Raw genomic sequence first — 22,500 nt, 5'->3', positions numbered from 1 at the left:
GACAGGGGGCAACCAGTGCATCGTCCGTGAGTCTCTCTCTGTCTGTTTTCTGTCTACTGTCTCTTATCTACACACCATGCTTTTCTAAACACAATGCTTCTGTATATTACTATTTGTTCTGTGCTGTTTGTAGTTCATGTATATGGGCAAATGTGTTCTTGGGAAGCCTAACATATTGTGCATGTGTTATAGTAATATGTCTGTGTAGGTAAGGCAGGGTGTACTGACTGTCTCATAGTAATATGTCTGTGAAGGTAAGGCAGGGTGTACTGACTGTCTCATAGTAATATGTCTGTGAAGGTAAGGCAGGGTGTACTGACTGTCTCATAGTAATATGTCTGTGAAGGTAAGGCAGGGTGTACTGACTGTCTCATAGTAATATGTCTGTGAAGGTAAGGCAGGGTGTACTGACTGTCTCATAGTAATATGTCTGTGAAGGTAAGGCAGGGTGTACTGACTGTCTCATAGTAATATGTCTGTGAAGGTAAGGCAGGGTGTACTGACTGTCTCATAGTAATATGTCTGTGAAGGTAAGGCAGGGTGTACTGACTGTCTCATAGTAATATGTCTGTGAAGGTAAGGCAGGGTGTACTGACTGTCTCATAGTAATATGTCTGTGAAGGTAAGGCAGGGTGTACTGACTGTCTCATAGTAATATGTCTGTGAAGGTAAGGCAGGGTGTACTGACTGTCTCATAGTAATATGTCTGTGAAGGTAAGGCAGGGTGTACTGACTGTCTCATAGTAATATGTCTGTGAAGGTAAGGCAGGGTGTACTGACTGTCTCATAGTAATATGTCTGTGAAGGTAAGGCAGGGTGTACTGACTGTCTCGTAGTGCTATGTCTGTGAAGGTAAGGCAGGGTGTACTGTGTAGTGTTGAGTATAGTATGATGAGTGCTTGTAACACTATGAGGTTAGTGTGTTTGTGTCTGAGCCAGGCTGGTGGGCGGGCCCAAACCCGGTCCTGTTCCAGAACGCTGTGGTCCTGGCCCACAATGTCCTGTGGCGCAGTAGGGAGGCGGCCCAGCTCTCTGTATGGGCAGCTAGTGCTGTTTGTCCAATTAGCTTAGCCAGACACAGCATGGCTCTGAGATAACTAACTCATTAAGACTTAGCTATCCCGTCATACTCTGATAAGACTGGAAATCAAAACGTACTGAAGGTGTTTAACCCTCAAGCTGCCAATGACCCCAGTCCGTAGGCTACTTACTATACAGTATGTGCGTGGGACCAACGTGATATGCTATAATGCCAGGGTTAAAGTGAGCCTGAACTGTTCAGATCAGATAAGTGAAACAGTAAAGTGATACTTCAGTCAAATGAAAGGTGATGTCAGTTTGTCTCCTGAGTCTGAATGGGTCTACTCTCTGAGATGTTATGCCCTGGCCAGAGAGTAGCAGGCATCTCTCTCTCTCTCTCTCTCTCTCTCTCTCTCTCTCTCTCTCTCTCTCTCTCTCTCTCTCTCTCTCTCTCTCTCTCTCTCTCTCTCTCTCTCTCTCTCTCTCTCTCTCTCTCTCTCTCTCTCTCTCTCTCTCTCTCTCTCTCTCTCTCTCTCTCTCTCTCTCTCTCTCTCTCTCTCTCTCTCTCTCTCTCTCTCTCTCTCTCTCTCTCTCTCTCTCTCTCTCTCTCTCTCTCTCTCTCTGGCTCTCTCTCTCTCTCTCTCTCTCTCTCTCTCTCTCTCTCTCTCTCTCGCTCTCTCGCTCTCTCTGGCTCTCTCTCTCTCTCTCTCTCTCTCTCTCTCTCTCTCTCTCTCTCTCTCTCTCTCTCTCGCTCTCTCGCTCTCTCGCTCTCTCGCTCTCTCTCGCTCTCTCTCTCGCTCTCTCGCTCTCTGGCTCTCTCTCTCTCTCTCTCTCTCTCTCTCTCTCTCTCTCTCTCTCTCTCTCTCTCTCTCTCTCTCTCTCTCTCTCTCTCTCTCTCTCTCTCTCTCTCTCTCTCTCTCTCTCTCTCTCTCTCTCTCTCTCTCTCTCTCTCTCTCTCTCTCTCTCTCTCTCTCTCTCTCTCTCTCTCTCTCGCTCTCTCGCTCTCTCTCGCTCTCTCTCTCTCTCTCGCTCTCTCGCTCTCTCTCGCTCTCTCTCAGGAAAGCAGGGAACTTGTATCAGAGTTGGGTTCAGGAAGCCCGTAGCAGGGTGGTGGGTTGCACAGGACTGTGTGATTGGGATTGTGATTGCGGCCTGCCTGGCTGCCTGCCTCTAATGACATTGTGTAGCAGTGGAGTCTTGGGACACAGGATCACTCTCCCCATGCTCCCTGCCTCCCTCTACCTGACTGGGCTGGGGGGGGGGGTGCTATGGTAGCAGGAGGGATCGGGGGTGGGTGTACCAGCTCCAGGCTGCCTGCCTCCCTCTACCTGACTGGGCTGGTTGCTATGGTAGCAGGAGGGATCGGGGGTGGATCCGGGGTGGGTGTACCAGCTCCAGGCTGCCTGCCTCCCTCTACCTGACTGGGCTGGGGGGGGGGGGTTGCTATGGTAGCAGGAGGGATCGGGGGTGGGTGTACCAGCTCCAGGCTGCCTGCCTGAATACAGTCGTTAAGTCTGTACTGTATGACCACCCAAAAGTAGTGAATTCTGGGTAGAAAATAGCAGCACCACAGTCCTACCAGATGGACTCCAGTATTACAGTACTAAGCTGGGATGGTCAACTCTACAGTGAGAGACTGAAAGGGGAGAAGCTAGTGACAGCCAATAAAAACCCTTCTATTGTAGACTAGAGGGACCAGAGTTTTTCCTAACCAGGTAACCTGACCTGCACAAACTCTAGGCCCTATGGGCATAACATTTGAATGTGCTGTCCTGTAAGATTAGGAGAATCTCTCCTCCTCATAATCAACTCAGATGACTGTGTTTATAGATCCATGCAGACTGTGTGTGGTTCTGAGGCGTGTGTGTTGTACTGACATGTGTTGTCTCTCTGGTTCTCTGCAGCTATCTGTCGGAGCTCGTGTGGAGACGGGTTTTGCTCCAGACCCAACATGTGTACCTGTCCCACCGGATCCATCTCTCCTTCTTGTGGATCCATGTCAGGTACTGTCAGACCAACACCAGAGCAGAACAATAAGCTAGAATGATGTACAACAGTGTCTATCAACCGTATCTCTACACATTCAGATAGAACACTGCTTTACAGGGACCTTAGGGCTGGATTCAGTCCGTAGCGCCGAACATCTGCATTGTAGTGCGTTTGAAATGTGAAGGTCATTTTTGATTGAGATGACCTATAGAGCGTTTACTGAGAATGCGGTCTCCGCAAAAGCAGCTATAACGCTGATCTACTGAATGAATCCAGCCCTTAGTTTCCCTGTATGAGCCAGATAAATGTGAACTGTGTTTAGGAAGGAACAGCCTTATCCCCAGGCCCACCACACCCCAGCCCACATCTGACTGTAGTCTATCACCACCTTACTTTAGCCTGGTGTCCATTCTTCCATTGCAAAGGCCTTTCACTGCCTTTACTAACAAGGACTTCAACATATGACACAGATAATAGATATTCTAGATCCATGTATGAGAAATGTGGACCCAGTCAGCCAAGTCTAGGTCCACCACGCCCATCCCTCTGCTTCCCTCTAACTCTCCTCTGTGGATTTAAAAAAGACATCCACTGTTACACATCACTGAAGTCTGCAACATGGGAACCGTCATATTTGTCATATTTTTCCCACAGGGCAGCATAAACAATGTCTGGTGTTGAGAGGTGTGAAACAGAGAACTCAGATGCAGAAATCTGTTCTGTTTCCTTCTCTGGAGAACTGAGATTCAGAGTTACAGAGTTAGAGAGTTAGAGAGCTGCAGGGCTGGGCTGTTAGAGCTGATGGACTAGGAGGGAGGCTGTTAGAGCTGATGGACTAGGAGGGAGGCTGTTAGAGCTGATGGACTAGGAGGGAGGCTGTTAGAGCTGATGGACTAGGAGGGAGGCTGTTAGAGCTGATGGACTAGGAGGGAGGCTGTTAGAGCTGATGGACTAGGAGGGAGGCTGTTAGAGCTGATGGACTAGGAGGGAGGCTGTTAGAGCTGATGGACTAGGAGGGATGCTGTTAGAGCTGATGGACTAGGAGGGAGGCTGTTAGAGCTGATGGACTAGGAGGGAGGCTGTTAAAGCTGATGGACTAGGAGGGAGGGTGGGTGGGAAGGAGGGAGGGAGGAGGGAGGCTGTTAGAGCTCATGGACTAGGAGGGAGGCTGTTAGAGCTGAAGGACTAGGAGGGAGGCTGTTAGAGCTGATGGACTAGGAGGGAGGCTGTTAGAGCTGATGTACTAGGAGGGAGGGTGGGTGGGAAGGAGGGAGGGAGGAGGGAGGCTGTTACAGCTCATGTACTAGGAGGGAGGGTGGGTGGGAAGGAGGGAGGGAGGAGGGAGGCTGTTAGAGCTGATGGACTAGGAGGGAGAGTGGGTGGGAAGGAGGGAGGGAGGAGGGAGGCTGTTAGAGCCGATGTACTAGGAGGGAGGGTGGGTGGGAAGGAGGGAGGGAGGAGGGAGGCTGTTAGAGCTGATGTACTAGGAGGGAGGGTGGGTGGGAAGGATGGATGGAGGGAGGAGGGAGGCTGTTAGAGCTGATGTACTAGGAGGGAGGGTGGGTGGGAAGGAGGGAGGGAGGGAGGGAGGGAGGGAGGGAGGGAGGGAGGGAGGGAGGGAGGGAGGGAGGGAGGGAGGAGGGAGGGAGGCTGTTAGAGCTCATGTACTAGGAGGGAGGGTGGGTGGGAAGGAGGGATGGAGGGAGGAGGGAGGCTGTTGTTTTGGCAGTGATTGCTACAGTGCAGATTGTTTTGTGGTTTCTACCATGACTATTGGATGATGTTATATCCTGTTTCAGGGTTCTCCCTCCCTGGTCGTGTTAGAGTGTGTGTGCTGGGAGCAGGGTGGTGTTCAGTAGGGCACACCGTAGCAAAATACTTTGAAACAGAGAAATCAAAGTGAGCCTTTCTTATTGAACAGGTTCAGGTAGTACCTCCCTGTTTCACTCTGTTTCAAAAAGTGTTCTCCTGTTTCTTGCCTACTGAAAAGACTAGCTGCACAGAATCTAAAATGTGCAACGACACTCCACCAAAACTTAACATAACTCTCCAAAAACAACCCACCATACAGTACAGCACAGAGCTCATGAAGAATTGATCTATTTTGCCGTGCCGCTCTCCCTTGAATAGCAGCTGAACTGTGAAGCTGATTGTTCAGTCTCAGGGCAGAATGGGTGTGTGTGTTGGAAGAGTTCCATTGTCAACATCTACTAATCCTTGTTGCAGTGTTGAGTAGAGCAGCTCAGAGCAGTGTTGGGCCGTGTGCTCATCTGTTTTCACACAATCAATTTGAGCGAATATTATATCTGAATGGGATTTATGATAAACACAATTCGGAGGGAATTTAGGTGCGTTTGTACTGAAAGTGTAGCCCTATCTGTGTGTTTGTGTTTGTGTTGTAAGCTTTCTCTCTCTCTCTCTCCCTCTCTCCCTCTCTCCCTCTCCCTCTCTCTCTCTCTCTCTCTCTCTCTCTCTCTCTCTCTCTCTCTCTCTCTCTCTCTCTCTCTCTCTCTCTCTCTCTCTCTCTCCCTCTCTCCCTCCCTCCCAACCCCCACCAGTCCAAAACTGTAACATCCGCTGTATGAACGGTGGGAGCTGTGCTGATGACCACTGCCAGTGTCAGAAAGGATACGTGGGAAACCACTGTGGCCAACGTAAGAACCGCTATATACGCACAATACAACCATTATACGACCACTTTACAACCACTACACAACTATTACACAACCTCTACACAACCACCGTACAACCAATATACAGCCACCTGTATATACACTGTATAAACACTATAGGTGGGATCCTAACCTGAGATCTCTGGTGTATTTCTGTCTTTCTCTCTCCCATGCAGCGGTGTGTGAGACAGGTTGTCAGAATGGAGGACGGTGTGTGGCTCCTAACCGCTGTGTTTGTACCTACGGCTTCACGGGGGCACAGTGTGAGAGAGGTAGGATCACAGTTCACTGTCTGTCTGTCTGTCTGTCTGTCTGTCTGTCTGTCTGTCTGTCTGTCTGTCTGTCTGTCTGTCTGTCTGTCTGTCTGTCTGTCTGTCTGTCTGTCTGTCTGTCTGTCTGTCTGTCTGTCTGTCTGTCTGTCTGTCTGTCTGTCTGTCTGTCTGTCTGTCTGTCTGTCTGTCTGTCTGTCTGTCTGTCTGTCTGTCTGTCTGTCTGTCTGTCTGTCAGAATGGACATGTTCTCAGAATAAGGACAGCTGACAGTGTTGATAGTGTGACATGTTCTCAGAATAAGGACAGCTGACAGTGTTGATAGTGTGACATGTTCTCAGAATGAGGACAGCTGACAGTGTTGATAGCGTGACATGTTCTCAGAATGAGGACAGCTGACAGTGTTGATAGCGTGACATGTTCTCAGAATGAGGACAGCTGACAGTGTTGATAGCGTGACATGTTCTCAGAATGAGGACAGCTGACAGTGTTGATAGTGTGACATGTTACATTTACATTACATTTAAGTCATTTAGCAGACGCTCTTATCCAGAGCGACTTACAAATTGGTGCATTCACCTTATGACATCCAGTGGAACAGCCACTTTACAATAGTGCATCTAAATATTTTAAGGGGGGGGGGGTGAGAAGGATTACTTTATCCTATCCTAGGTATTCCTTAAAGAGGTGGGGTTTCAGGTGTCTCCGGAAGGTGGTGATTGACTCCGCTGTCCTGGCGTCGTGAGGGAGTTTGTTCCACCATTGGGGAGCCAGAGCAGCGAACAGTTTTGACTGGGCTGAGCGGGAACTGTACTTCCTCAGTGGTAGGGAGGCGAGCAGGCCAGAGGTGGATGAACGCAGTGCCCTTATTTGGGTGTAGGGCCTGATCAGAGCCTGGAGGTACTGAGGTGCCGTTCCCCTCACAGCTCCGTAGGCAAGCACCATGGTCTTGTAGCGGATGCGAGCTTCAACTGGAAGCCAGTGGAGAGAGCGGAGGAGCGGGGTGACGTGAGAGAACTTGGGAAGGTTGAACACTAGACGGGCTGCGGCGTTCTGGATGAGTTGTAGGGGTTTAATGGCACAGGCAGGGAGCCCAGCCAACAGCGAGTTGCAGTAATCCAGACGGGAGATGACAAGTGCCTGGATTAGGACCTGCGCCTCTTCCTGTGTGAGGCAGGGTCGTACTCTGCGGATGTTGTAGAGCATGAACCTACAGGAACGGGCCACCGCCTTGATGTTAGTTGAGAACGACAGGGTGTTGTCCAGGATCACGCCAAGGTTCTTAGCGCTCTGGGAGGAGGACACAATGGAGTTGTCAACCGTGATGGCGAGATCATGGAACGGGCAGTCCTTCCCCGGGAGGAAGAGCAGCTCCGTCTTGCCGAAGTTCAGCTTGAGGTGGTGATCCGTCATCCACACGGATATGTCTGCCAGACATGCAGAGATGCGATTCACCACCTGGTCATCAGAAGGGGGAAAGGAGAAGATTAATTGTGTGTCGTCTGCATAGCAATGATAGGAGAGACCATGTGAGGTTATGAAAGAGCCAACTGTCAGGTAGGACGCAATCCAAGCGTGGGCCGCGCCGGAGATGCCCGACTCGGAGAGGGTGGAGAGGAGGATCTGATGGTTCACAGTATCGAAAGCAGCTGATAGGTCTAGAAGGATGAGAGCAGAGGAGAGAGAGTTAGCTTTAGCGGTGCGGAGCGCCTCCGTGATACAGAGAAGAGCAGTCTCAGTTGAATGACTAGTCTTGAAACCTGACTGATTTGGATCAAGAAGGTCATTCTGAGAGAGATAGCGGGAGAGCTGACCAAGGACGGCACGTTCAAGAGTTTTGGAGAGAAAAGAAAGAAGGGATACTGGTCTGTAGTTGTTGACATCGGAGGGATCGAGTGTAGGTTTTTTCAGAAGGGGTGCAACTCTCGCTCTCTTGAAGACGGAAGGGACGTAGCCAGCGGTCAGGGATAAGTTGATGAGCGAGGTGAGGTAAGGGAGAAGGTCTCCGGAAATGGTCTGGAGAAGAGAGGAGGGGATAGGGTCGAGCGGGCAGGTTGTTGGGCGGCCGGCCGTCACAAGACGCGAGATTTCATCTGGAGAGAGAGGGGAGAAAGAGGTCAGAGCACAGGGTAGGGCAGTGTGAGCAGAACCAGCGGTGTCGTTTGACTTAGCAAACGAGGATCGGATGTCGTCGACCTTCTTTTCAAAATGGTTGATGAAGTCATCTGCAGAGAGGGAGGAGGGGGGGGAGGGGGAGGAGGATTCAGGAGGAAGGAGAAGGTGGCAAAGAGCTTCCTAGGGTTAGAGGCAGATGCTTGGAATTTAGAGTGGTAGAAAGTGGCTTTAGCAGCAGAGACAGAGGAGGAAAATGTAGAGAGGAGGGAGTGAAAGGATGCCAGGTCCGCAGGGAGGCGAGTTTTCCTCCATTTCCGCTTGGCTGCCCGGAGCCCTGTTCTGTGAGCTCGCAATGAGTCGTCAAGCCACGGAGCGGGAGGGGAGGACCGAGCCGGCCTGGAAGATAGGGGACATAGAGAGTCAAAGGATGCAGAAAGGGAGGAGAGGAGGGTTGAGGAGGCAGAATCAGGAGATAGGTTGGAGAAGGTTTGAGCAGAGGGAAGAGATGATAGGATGGAAGAGGAGAGAGTAGCGGGGGAGAGAGAGCGAAGGTTGGGACGGCGCAATACCATCCGAGTAGGGGCAGTGTGGGAAGTGTTGGATGAGAGCGAGAGGGAAAAGGATACAAGGTAGTGGTCGGAGACTTGGAGGGGAGTTGCAATGAGGTTAGTGGAAAAACAGCATCTAGTAAAGATGAGGTCGAGCGTATTGCCTGTCTTGTGAGTAGGGGGGGAAGGTGAGAGGGTGAGGTCAAAAGAGGAGAGGAGTGGAAAGAAGGAGGCAGAGAGGAATGAGTCAAAGGTAGACGTGGGGAGGTTAAAGTCGCCCAGAACTGTGAGAGGTGAGCCGTCCTCAGGAAAGGAGCTTATCAAGGCATCAAGCTCATTGATGAACTCTCCGAGGGGACCTGGAGGGCGATAAATGATAAGGATGTTAAGCTTGAAAGGGCTGGTAACTGTGACAGCATGAAATTCAAAGGAGGCGATAGACAGATGGGTAAGGGGAGAAAGAGAGAATGACCACTTGGGAGAGATAAGGATCCCGATGCCACCACCCCGCTGACCAGAAGCTCTCGGGGTGTGCGAGAACACGTGGGCGGACGAAGAGAGAGCAGTAGGAGTAGCAGTGTTATCTGTGGTGATCCATGTTTCTGTCAGTGCCAAGAAGTCGAGGGACTGGAGGGAGGCATAGGCTGAGATGAACTCTGCCTTGTTGGCTGCAGATCGGCAGTTCCAGAGGCTACCGGAGACCTGGAACTCCACGTGGGTCGTGCGCGCTGGGACCACCAGATTAGGGTGGCAGCGGCCACGCGGTGTGGAGCGTTTGTATGGTCTGTGCAGAGAGGAGAGAACAGGGATAGACAGACACATAGTTGACAGGCTACAGAAGAGGCTACGCTAATGCAAGGAGATTGGAATGACAAGTGGACTACACGTCTCGAATGTTCAGAAAGTTAAGCTTACGTAGCAAGAATCTTATTGACTAAAATGATTAAAATGATACAGTACTGCTGAAGTAGGCTAGCTGGCAGTGGCTGCGTTGTTGACTTTGTAGGCTAGCTGGCAGTGGCTGCGTTGTTGACACTACACTAATCAAGTCGTTCCGTTGAGTGTAATAGTTTCTACAGTGCTGCTATTCGGGGGCTAGCTGGCTAGCTAGCAGTGTTGATTACGTTACGTTGCGTTAAAAGAACGACAATAGCTGGCTAGCTAACCTAGAAAATCGCTCTAGACTACACAATTATCTTTGATACACAGACGGCTATGTAGCTAGCTATGTCAAAATCAAACCGTTGTGCTGTAATGAAATGAAATGAAAAATGTGATACTACCTGTGGAGCGAAGCGGAATGCGACCGGGTTGTTGAGTGCGGAAGTTCAATTCAGTAGACGTTGGCTAGCTGTTGGCTAGCTAGCAATGTCTCCTACGTTAAGGACGACAAATAGCTGGCTAGCTAACCTCGGTGAATTAAGATAATCACTCTAAGACGACACGCTCTAAACTACACAATTTTCTTGGATATGAAGACAGCAAAGACAACTATGTAGCTAGCTAACACTACACTAATCAAGTCGTTCAGTTGAGTGTAATAGTTTCTACAGTGCTGCTATTCGGTAGACGGTGGACGTATGCTAGCTGGCTAGCTGCTGGGCAGATAGCAGTGTAGACTACGTTAGGACGACGAAATACGAAGTTGCAATAGAAGTGCTGACTGTTTCACTTTGTTGTCCTCTTTCTTTTCCTTTTTCTTCTGTCCTTCTTTTGTCCTTATTTTGTCTTCCTTTCTTCTGTTAACTAGATATTTTTTGTTGTTATTCTTTGTAAGCTAGCTAGCTTCTTCCAAGAGAGTCCCTAGCAACTGCTTAGCAACAAGTAAACAATTCTGCTAGCAATTCAGCTAGCTAAGATAACTGTACAATTTTATGAAAAATAGTTAATTTTTCAAAAGCCTGTCTTTTTGGTTTGTTCCTTGTTTTGTCTTCTATTGAGTCTTGCAGTTTTCTCTTGATTTTTTCGATGTACTTCACTCTAAAAAAAACATTTAAATCTCAATATATACAGGAGCTCATTTTTCAGCAGCTGCTCAATTTAGAACTCCGGAACAAAAAATGAGGACAGCTGACAGTGTTGACAGCGTGACATGTTCTCAGAATGAGGACAGCTGACAGTGTTGATAGCGTGACATGTTCTCAGAATGAGGACAGCTGACAGTGTTGACAGCGTGACATGTTCTCAGAATGAGGACAGCTGACAGTGTTGATAGCGTGACATGTTCTCAGAATGAGGACAGCTGACAGTGTTGACAGCGTGACATGTTCTCAGAATGAGGACAGCTGACAGTGTTGATAGCGTGACATGTTCTCAGAATGAGGACAGCTGACAGTGTTGATAGCGTGACATGTTCTCAGAATGAGGACAGCTGACAGTATTGATAGTGTGACATGTTCTCAGAATGAGGACAGCTGACAGTGTTGACAGCGTGACATGTTCTCAGAATGAGGACAGCTGACAGTGTTGATAGCGTGACATGTTCTCAGAATGAGGACAGCTGACAGTGTTGATAGCGTGACATGTTCTCAGAATGAGGACAGCTGACAGTGTTGACAGCGTGACATGTTCTCAGAATGAGGACAGCTGACAGTGTTGATAGCGTGACATGTTCTCAGAATGAGGACAGCTGACAGTGTTGACAGCGTGACATGTTCTCAGAATGAGGACAGCTGACAGTGTTGATAGCGTGACATGTTCTCAGAATGAGGACAGCTGACAGTGTTGACAGCGTGACATGTTCTCAGAATGAGGACAGCTGACAGTGTTGACAGCGTGACATGTTCTCAGAATGAGGACAGCTGACAGTGTTGACAGCGTGACATGTTCTCAGAATGAGGACAGCTGACAGTGTTGACAGCGTGACATGTTCTCAGAATGAGGACAGCTGACAGTGTTGATAGTGTGACATGTTCTCAGAATGAGGACAGCTGACAGTGTTGATAGCGTGACATGTTCTCAGAATGAGGACAGCTGACAGTGTTGATAGTGTGACATGTTCTCAGAATAAGGACAGCTGACAGTGTTGATAGTGTGACATGTTCTCAGAATGAGGACAGCTGACAGTGTTGATAGCGTGACATGTTCTCAGAATGAGGACAGCTGACACAGACATGTTTGAATGAGACAGCTGACAGTGTTGTTGACATGTTCTCAGAATGAGGACAGCTGACAGTGTTGATAGCGTGACATGTTCTCAGAATGAGGACAGCTGACAGTGTTGATAGCGTGACATGTTCTCAGAATGAGGACAGCTGACAGTGTTGATAGTGTGACATGTTCTCAGAATGAGGACAGCTGACAGTGTTGATAGCGTGACATGTTCTCAGAATGAGGACAGCTGACAGTGTTGATAGCGTGACATGTTCTCAGAATGAGGACAGCTGACAGTGTTGACAGCGTGACATGTTCTCAGAATGAGGACAGCTGACAGTGTTGATAGCGTGACATGTTCTCAGAATGAGGACAGCTGACAGTGTTGACAGCGTGACATGTTCTCAGAATGAGGACAGCTGACAGTGTTGATAGTGTGACATGTTCTCAGAATGAGGACAGCTGACAGTGTTGACAGCGTGACATGTTCTCAGAATGAGGACAGCTGACAGTGTTGATAGCGTGACATGTTCTCAGAATGAGGACAGCTGACAGTGTTGACAGCGTGACATGTTCTCAGAATGAGGACAGCTGACAGTGTTGATAGCGTGACATGTTCTCAGAATGAGGACAGCTGACAGTGTTGACAGCGTGACATGTTCTCAGAATGAGGACAGCTGACAGTGTTGATAGCGTGACATGTTCTCAGAATGAGGACAGCTGACAGTGTTGACAGCGTGACATGTTCTCAGAATGAGGACAGCTGACAGTGTTGACAGCATGACATGTTCTCAGAATGAGGACAGCTGACAGTGTTGATAGCGTGACATGTTCTCAGAATGAGGACAGCTGACAGTGTTGATAGCGTGACATGTTCTCAGAATGAGGACAGCTGACAGTGTTGATAGCGTGACATGTTCTCAGAATGAGGACAGCTGACAGTGTTGATAGTGTGACATGTTCTCAGAATAAGGACAGCTGACAGTGTTGATAGTGTGACATGTTCTCAGAATGAGGACAGCTGACAGTGTTGATAGCGTGACATGTTCTCAGAATGAGGACAGCTGACAGTGTTGATAGCGTGACATGTTCTCAGAATGAGGACAGCTGACAGTGTTGATAGCGTGACATGTTCTCAGAATGAGGACAGCTGACAGTGTTGATAGTGTGACATGTTCTCAGAATGAGGACAGCTGACAGTGTTGACAGCGTGACATGTTCTCAGAATGAGGACAGCTGACAGTGTTGATAGCGTGACATGTTCTCAGAATGAGGACAGCTGACAGTGTTGACAGCGTGACATGTTCTCAGAATGAGGACAGCTGACAGTGTTGATAGCGTGACATGTTCTCAGAATGAGGACAGCTGACAGTGTTGATAGCGTGACATGTTCTCAGAATGAGGACAGCTGACAGTATTGATAGTGTGACATGTTCTCAGAATGAGGACAGCTGACAGTGTCGACAGCGTGACATGTTCTCAGAATGAGGACAGCTGACAGTGTTGATAGCGTGACATGTTCTCAGAATGAGGACAGCTGACAGTGTTGACAGCGTGACATGTTCTCAGAATGAGGACAGCTAACAGTGTTGATAGCGTGACATGTTCTCAGAATGAGGACAGCTGACAGTGTTGACAGCGTGACATGTTCTCAGAATGAGGACAGCTGACAGTGTTGATAGCGTGACATGTTCTCAGAATGAGGACAGCTGACAGTGTTGACAGCGTGACATGTTCTCAGAATGAGGACAGCTGACAGTGTTGATAGCGTGACATGTTCTCAGAATGAGGACAGCTGACAGTGTTGATAGCGTGACATGTTCTCAGAATGAGGACAGCTGACAGTGTTGACAGCGTGACATGTTCTCAGAATGAGGACAGCTGACAGTGTTGATAGCGTGACATGTTCTCAGAATGAGGACAGCTGACAGTGTTGATAGCGTGACATGTTCTCAGAATGAGGACAGCTGACAGTGTTGACAGCGTGACATGTTCTCAGAATGAGGACAGCTGACAGTGTTGATAGCGTGACATGTTCTCAGAATGAGGACAGCTGACAGTGTTGACAGCGTGACATGTTCTCAGAATGAGGACAGCTGACAGTGTTGATAGCGTGACATGTTCTCAGAATGAGGACAGCTGACAGTGTTGACAGCGTGACATGTTCTCAGAATGAGGACAGCTGACAGTGTTGATAGCGTGACATGTTCTCAGAATGAGGACAGCTGACAGTGTTGATAGCGTGACATGTTCTCAGAATGAGGACAGCTGACAGTGTTGACAGCGTGACATGTTCTCAGAATGAGGACAGCTGACAGTGTTGATAGCGTGACATGTTCTCAGAATGAGGACAGCTGACAGTGTTGATAGCGTGACATGTTCTCAGAATGAGGACAGCTGACAGTGTTGACAGCGTGACATGTTCTCAGAATGAGGACAGCTGACAGTGTTGATAGCGTGACATGTTCTCAGAATGAGGACAGCTGACAGTGTTGACAGCGTGACATGTTCTCAGAATGAGGACAGCTGACAGTGTTGACAGCATGACATGTTCTCAGAATGAGGACAGCTGACAGTGTTGATAGCGTGACATGTTCTCAGAATGAGGACAGCTGACAGTGTTGACAGCGTGACATGTTTGCATCATACACAACAGTGTGTTTTATTGTCCAGAACATGGTTTGTTGTTGAACACTGCGCCTGTCACACTGTGTTCCTAAATGACGGTTATTTTCCACATCTGCTGAAAGACTGAGGTCTGTAAAATGTCCAGGTCTATTGGATGTTTGCTGTTTGCTGTTGTTTCCTCCACCCGCGTCCTGATGTGCTCTGAACTCTGGTTAAAAACTATGGAGTTACTATTGCAAATAAAGGTCATGATATTGAAAGCAAGATATTAAAAAACAGAACTTACTTCAGTAAGTATAAAGGCTCTATATAAATCCATTCCATGCAGGCGGGGTTTAGAGGGTAGCATAGTTGATGCATCCTTATTGGTCAACCAGTTTTGGAGTATTATCTCCACTTGATGTTTTGATAGGTGGGATGTTTAATGACACAGAGAAAGACTAGAGGGAAGGGTGGCCCTACTGGCCTCCAGCACCACTTCCAGTAACATCTGGTCTCCCATCCAGGGACCAACCAGGACCAACCCTGTTTAGCTCCAGAGGGACACCAGCAGTGGGATGCAGGGTGATATGCAGCTGTTGGAATGTGCCAAACTTGAAACGGCAGACAAATTATTGTAGGCGAAGAGGGAGGCATTTGATCACGATCAAGTTTTTATTGAAAATGTTTCATTTAAAACTATTGTATTCATTTACAATTCATTTGTGTGCGTATTTAAAAATGATACTTTTGGATTTTTGCTTTCAATATCATTATTATTGTTTGCAGCACTAAGAATTTTGTTCTTGATTTCAGAATTATAACATGCAAACATACTGTATACACACACGCGCACATGTGCACACACACACAAAAATGCACACGCGCACACGTAGTCACACACGCACACGTGCACACACATACACACAGACGCTTGCACACACACACACACACACACACACACACACACACACACACACACACACACACACACACACACACACACACACACACACACACACACACACACACACACACACACACACACACACACACACACACACACACACACACACACACACACACACACACACACATGAGGAGATGCAAGACGTACGTAGGTCTCTGTCTCTAGCGATGGTGTGACCCCTGGAGGTTGTAGCAGTGACCTTGTAAAGATAATATTTAGTTTAACAGCAGAACACTAATTGCTGTCCTGCTCACACACAGATGGGCTGCGTCTTTACTCTGAAATGGTCCCCTTGCCTCTGCTACTTTCCTTCAGGGTTACTGATAACTGACAGGACAGATTTGGTTCTGGGGTGAAGCTCTGTTTATCTGAAATGATTTGGTCCTTCCCCTGCTCAGATAGAGCTGACACAGGGTACAATGTGTGTGTGTGTTCTGTTTGTGTGTGTTCTGTGTGTGTGTGTGTCTGTCCCTAGAGACTGTCCCACCCTGATACTAGGCTTAGAACTCAACCAGCTGAGGAACACATGCACACACGCACACTCAAACACGCGCACACATACATACTGTACATACTGCTCGTCCAACATCTCATTCCAAAGTCATGGCCATTAATATGGAGTTGGTCCCCCCTTTGCTGCTATAAAAGCCTCCACTCTTCTGGGAAGGCTTTCCACTAGATGTTGGAACATTGCTGCAGGGACTTGCTTCCATTCAACAACAAGCATTTATGCGGTTGGACACTGATGTTGGGTGATTAGGCCTGTCTGGCAGTCGGCATTCCAATTCATCCCAAAGATGCTTGATGGGGTTGAGGTCAGGGCTCTGTGCAGGCCAGTCAAGTTCTTCCACACCGATCTCGACAAACCATTTCTGTATGGACCTCGTATTGTGCATGGGGACATTGTCATGCTGAAACAGGAAATGACCTTCCTCAACAGTTGGCACCATGCATTCGGGCAGGTGCGGTTCTCCTGGCATCCACCAAACCCAGATTTGTCCGTCGGACTGCCAGATGGTGAAGTGGAATTCATCCCTCCAGAGAACGCGTTTCCACTGCTCCAGAGTCCAATGGTGGCGAACTTCACACCACTCCTGCCGATGCTTGGCATTGTGTGCTGCTGCTCGGCCATGTAAACCTCTTCACAGAAATGTGACAAACTGACTTTTTGGAAAAATGACATCCTATGACGGTGCCACGTTGAAAGTCACTGAGCTCTTCAGTAAGGCCATTCTACTGACAATATTTGTCTATGAAGATTTATACACCTGTCAGCAACGGGTGTGGCTGAAATAGAATCCACTCATTGGAAGGGGTTTCCACATAAGTTTGTATATATAGTGTACATACATACATACATACATACATACATACATACATACATACATACATACATACATACATACATACATACATACATACATACATACATACATACATACATACATACATACATACATACATACATACATACATACATACATACATACATACATACATACATACATACATACATACATACATACATACATACATACAAAAAGGGAGAGAGGAAAGGAGAGGGAGAGGGAGAGAGAAAGGGAGAGGGAGAGAGGAAAGGAGAGAGAGAGAGGAAAGGAAAGGGAGAGAGGAAAGGAGAGGGAGAGAGAAAGGGAGAAGGAGAGAGGAAAGGAGAGGGAGAGATGAAAGGGAGAAGGAGAGAGGAAATGAGAGAGGAAATGAAAGGGAGAGAGGAAAGGAGAGGGAGAGAGAAATGGAGAGGGAGAGAGAAAGGGAGAAGGAGAGAGGAAAGGAAAGGGAGAGAGGAAAGGAGAGGGAGAGAGGAAAGGAGAGGGAGAGAGAAATTGAGGGGGAGAGAAAGGGAGAGAGAAAGGGAGAAGGAGAGAGAAAGGGAGAAGGAGAGAGGAAAGGAGAGGGAGAGAGAAAGGGAGAGGGAGAGAGGAAAGGAGAGGAAGAGAGGAAAGGAGAGGGAGAGAGGAAGGGAGAAGGAGAGAGGAAAGTAGAGGGAGAGAGAAAGGGAGAGGGAGAGAGGAAACGAGAGGGAGAGAGAAAAGGAGAGAGGAAAGGAAAGGGAGAGAGGAAAGGAGAGGGAGAGAGGAAAGTAGAGGGAGAGAGAAAGGGAGAGGGAGAGAGGAAAGTAGAGGGAGAGAGGAAAGGAGAGGGAGAGAGGAAGGGAGAAGGAGAGAGGAAAGTAGAGGGAGAGAGAAAGGGAGAGGGAGAGAGGAAAGGAGAGGGAGAGAGAAAAGGAGAGAGGAAAGGAAAGGGAGAGAGGAAAGGAGAGGGAGAGAGGAAGGGAGAAGGAGAGAGGAAAGTAGAGGGAGAGAGAAAGGGAGAGGGAGAGAGGAAAGGAGAGGGAGAGAGAAAAGGAGAGAGGAAAGGAAAGGGAGAGAGGAAAGGATCGGGAGAGAGGAAAGGAGAGGGAGAGAGAAATTGAGGGGGAGAGAAAGGGAGAGAGAAAGGGAGAAGGAGAGAGAAAGGGAGAAGGAGAGAGGAAAGGAGAGGGAGAGAGAAAGGGAGAGGGAGAGAGGAAAGGAGAGGGAGAGAGGAAAGGAGAGGGAGAGAGGAAGGGAGAAGGAGAGAGGAAAGTAGAGGGAGAGAGAAAGGGAGAGGGAGAGAGGAAAGGAGAGGGAGCGAAAGGGAGAGAGAAAGGGAGAAGGAGAGAGGAAAGGAGAGGGAGAGAAAGGGAGAGGGAGAGAAAGGGAGAAGGAGAGAGGAAAGGAGAGGGAGAGAGAAAGGGAGAGGGAGAGACGAAAGGAAAGGAAGGGTGTGTGTCTAGCAGAGAAATGTGGAAAAGATGGACAGATTTCTGTATAAACATGATATCTGGAGTGTCTCCAGGAAAGTCAGTTGACCCAGTTCATGATGGGTTTCCCCTATTTCCTTCCCTTCTTGTCTTCTCTTCACACCAGACCTACTGCTGTTGTGGAAACACTCAGGTATCGTCTAGTGCCACGAGGCTTTCATGACCTGACCATGTGACCAGACCAGGCAAACTCCTAGCCCTAGTCACGAGTCCTGCCATAGTTCTGCAGAGGTTCAGATTGGAACTCTTCTGGAATGAAATACGTCATTATGACTAATCAAAACATCCAGAGAGAGTTCCGTTTGTGCCCAATAACTTTAGATGATGTGTAAAAGTTAGTTCTAAAGTAGAACACAAACAAGTTGATTATGACACATTTACTTGGAGTTGTTATTGATCTGACCATTGACTGGGGCACCAAGTCTGTCGTCCTGTAGAGGGGCTGGGTAGGGAACCAAGTCTGTAGTCCTGTAGAGGGGCTGGGTAGGGAACCAAGTCTGTAGTCCTGTAGAGGGGCTGGGTGGGGCACCAAGTCTGTAGTCCTGTAGAGGGGCTGGGTGGGGCACCAAGTCTGTAGTCCTGTAGAGGGGCTGGGTGGGGCACCAAGTCTGTAGTCCTGTAGAGGGGCTGGGTAGGGAACCAAGTCTGTAGTCCTGTAGAGGGGCTGGGTGGGGCACCAAGTCTGTAGTCCTGTAGAGGGGCTGGGTGGGGCACCAAGTCTGTAGTCCTGTAGAGGGGCTGGGTGGGGCACCAAGTCTGTAGTCCTGTAGAGGGGCTGGGTAGGGCACCAAGTCTGTAGTCCTGTAGAGGGGCTGGGTGGGGCACCAAGTCTGTAGTCCTGTAGAGGGGCTGGGTGGGGCACCAAGTCTGTAGTCCTGTAGAGGGGCTGGGTAGGGCACCAAGTCTGTAGTCCTGTAGAGGGGCTGGGTAGGGCACCAAGTCTGTAATCCTGTAGAGGGGCTGGGTGGGGCACCAAGTCTGTAGTCCTGTAGAGGGGCTGGGTAGGGCACCAAGTCTGTAGTCCTGTAGAGGGGCTGATACTGAGAGTGTGTGTTAACATGCCGGATTGTTCCCAGATGTTGTGAGAGGACATGGGTGGATCCCCTAGCTGTAAAGAGGGGGGAGTAAAAAGAGAAGGAAGAAGAAAGGAGATGAATGCTAGAATGACACCACATTCACCCTACAGCTCTGTTCTGTTTACCTCAGAAACACACACACACACACACACGCACACGCACACACACACACACACACGCACGCACGCACGCACACACACACACACACACACACGCACGCACGCACGCACACACACACATGCACACACACTCACACATGCACATACGCATGCATACACACACACGCACACATGCACGCATGCACATGCACGCACACACACACACACACATGCACACACACGCACACACACACTCACACATGCACATACGCATGCATACACACACACACACACAATGAATGCAGGAGTTTCTTTTAATGACTTTGTGTTTGTCTTTCTAGTTTTCCTTGTCTCGCAATCTCCTGTCAGTAATGACCAGTGCATGTGTGTGAGTATGTGTGTGTGTGAGAGTGTGTGTGGTTGTAATGAGCAGTGCATGTGTGTGAGTATGTGTGTGTGAGAGTGTGTGTGGTTGTAATGACCAGTGCATGTGTGTGAGTATGTGTGTGTGTGAGAGTGTGTGTGGTTGTAATGAGCAGTGCATGTGTGTGAGTAGTGTGTGTGTGTGAGAGTGTGTGTGGTTGTAAGTGTGTGTGGTTGTAATGAGCAGTGCATGTGTGTGAGTATGTGTGTGTGTGAGAGTGTGTGTGGTTGTAATGAGCAGTGCATGTGTGTGTGTGAGAGTGTGTGTGGTTGTAATGAGCAGTGCATGTGTGTGAGTATGTGTGAGAGTGTGTGTGGTTGTAATGAGCAGTGCATGTGTGTGAGTATGTGTGAGAGTGTGTGTGGTTGTAATGAGCAGTGCATGTGTGTGAGTATGTGTGAGAGTGTGTGTGGTTGTAATGAGCAGTGCATGTGTGTGAGTATGTGTGAGAGTGTGTGTGGTTGTAATGAGCAGTGCATGTGTGTGAGTATGTGTGAGAGTGTGTGTGGTTGTAATGAGCAGTGCATGTGTGTGAGTATGTGTGAGAGTGTGTGTGGTTGTAATGAGCAGTGCATGTGTGTGAGTATGTGTGAGAGTGTGTGTGGTTGTAATGAGCAGTGCATGTGTGTGAGTATGTGTGAGAGTGTGTGTGGTTGTAATGAGCAGTGCATGTGTGTGAGTGTGTGTGAGAGTGTGTGTGGTTGTAATGAGCAGTGCATGTGTGTGAGTATGTGTGAGAGTGTGTGTGGTTGTAATGAGCAGTGCATGTGTGTGAGTATGTGTGAGAGTGTGTGTGGTTGTAATGAGCAGTGCATGTGTGTGAGTATGTGTGAGAGTGTGTGTGGTTGTAATGAGCAGGTATCATGTCAGATGTGTCAAGCAGACAATAACAACAGCTCCAGTGTAATGTGATGAGAGAGAGACCTTCGCCAGTGTTTAGAATGATCTCTGTGCTGATTTATAGAAGACGTCTAGTGAAATCTCTCCTCATTCTCTCTAATTCTGCTTCCCCTAAACCAGACAGAGCAGACAGTCTACTGTTGACCCTAACGCTAACCTTGACCCTAACGTTAACCTTGACCCTAACGTTAACCTTGACCCTAACGCTAACCTTGACCCTAACGCTAACCTTGACCCTAACGCTAACCTTGACCCTAACGTTAACCTTGACCCTAACGCTAACCTTGACCCTAACGTTAACCTTGACCCTAACGTTAACCTTGACCCTAACGCTAACCTTGACCCTAACGCTAACCTTGACCCTAACGCTAACCTTGACCCTAACGTTAACCTTGACCCTAACGCTAACCTTGACCCTAACGTTAACCTTGACCCTAACGTTAACCTTGACCCTAATATTAACCTTGACCCTAACGCTAACCTTGACCCTAACGTTAACCTTGACCCTAACGTTAACCTTGACCCTAACGTTAACCTTGACCCTAATATTAACCTTAGACCCCCTAACCTTGACCCTAACCTAACCTTGACCCTAACGTTAACCTTGACCCTAATGACCCTAATGCTAACCTTGACCCTAATATTAACCTTGACCCTAATATTAACCTTGACCCCCTAACGCTAACCTTGACCCTAATATTAACCTTGACCCTAACGCTAACCTTGACCCTAACGCTAACCTTGACCCTAATATTAACCTTAGCCCTAACGCTAACCTTGACCCTAATATTAACCTTAGCCCTAACGCTAACCTTGACCCTAACGTTAACCTTGACCCTAACGTTAACCTTGACCCTAACGTTAACCTTGACCCTAACGTTAACCTTGACCCTAACGCTAACCTTGACCCTAACGCTAACCTTGACCCTAACGCTAACCTTGACCCTAACGTTAACCTTGACCCTAACGACCCTAACGCCTTGACCCTAACGTTAACCTTGACCCTAACGTTAACCTTAACCTTGACCCTAACTTGCGTTAACCTTGACCCTAACGACCCTTAACCTTGACCCTAACGTTAACCTTGACCCTAACGCTAACCTTGACCCTAACGTTAACCTTGACCCTAACGTTAACCTTGACCCTAATATTAACCTTAGCCCTAACGCTAACCTTGACCCTAACGTTAACCTTGACCCTAACGTTAACCTTGACCCTAACGTTAACCTTGACCCTAATATTAACCTTGACCCTAACGCTAACCTTGACCCTAACGCTAACCTTGACCCTAACGCTAACCTTGACCCTAACGTTAACCTTGACCCTAACGTTAACCTTGACCCTAATATTAACCTTAGCCCTAACGCTAACCTTGACCCTAACGTTAACCTTGACCCTAATGCTAACCTTGACCCTAATATTAACCTTGACCCTAACGCTAAACTTGACCCTAATATTAACCTTGACCCTAACGCTAACCTTGACCCTAACGCTAACCTTGACCCTAATATTAACCTTAGCCCTAACGCTAACCTTGACCCTAATATTAACCTTAGCCCTAACGCTAACCTTGACCCTAACGTTAACCTTAGCCCTAACGTTAACCTTAGCCCTAACGCTAACCTTAGCCCTAACGCTAACCTTGACCCTAATATTAACCATAGCCCTAACGCTAACCTTGACCCTAACATTAACCTAGCCCTAACGCTAACCTTGACCCTAATATTAACCTTAGCCCTAACGCTAACCTTGACCCTAATATTAACCTGAGCCCTAACGCTAACCTTGACCCTAATATTAACCTGAGCCCTAACGCTAACCTTGACCCTAATATTAACCGTAGCCCTAACGCTAACCTTGACCCTAATATTAACCTTAGCCCTAACGCTAACCTTGACCCTAATATTAACCTTAGC

At 48.3% G+C, this 22,500-nt stretch overlaps 1 protein-coding gene across 1 annotated transcript in view; it reads left to right on the top strand.

Annotated features, from left to right (window-relative positions):
- fbn1 (fibrillin 1) overlaps positions 1-22,500 on the top strand; it is a 191,314-nt gene that overhangs the window by 5,259 nt on the left and 163,555 nt on the right. Inside the window, 4 exon segments of the mRNA XM_046345486.1 lie at positions 1-26; positions 2,925-3,023; positions 5,568-5,663; positions 5,858-5,953. The exon segment at positions 1-26 is cut by the window's left edge and continues 57 nt beyond it. Coding sequence (XP_046201442.1) covers positions 1-26; positions 2,925-3,023; positions 5,568-5,663; positions 5,858-5,953 — 317 coding nt within the window.

This window comes from Oncorhynchus gorbuscha, linkage group LG04 (assembly GCF_021184085.1).
Source record: "Oncorhynchus gorbuscha isolate QuinsamMale2020 ecotype Even-year linkage group LG04, OgorEven_v1.0, whole genome shotgun sequence".
Taxonomy (NCBI): Eukaryota; Metazoa; Chordata; class Actinopteri; order Salmoniformes; family Salmonidae; genus Oncorhynchus; species Oncorhynchus gorbuscha.
Note: the sequence above shows the minus strand (reverse complement) of the source record. Positions and strands in the feature narration are given on the sequence as shown.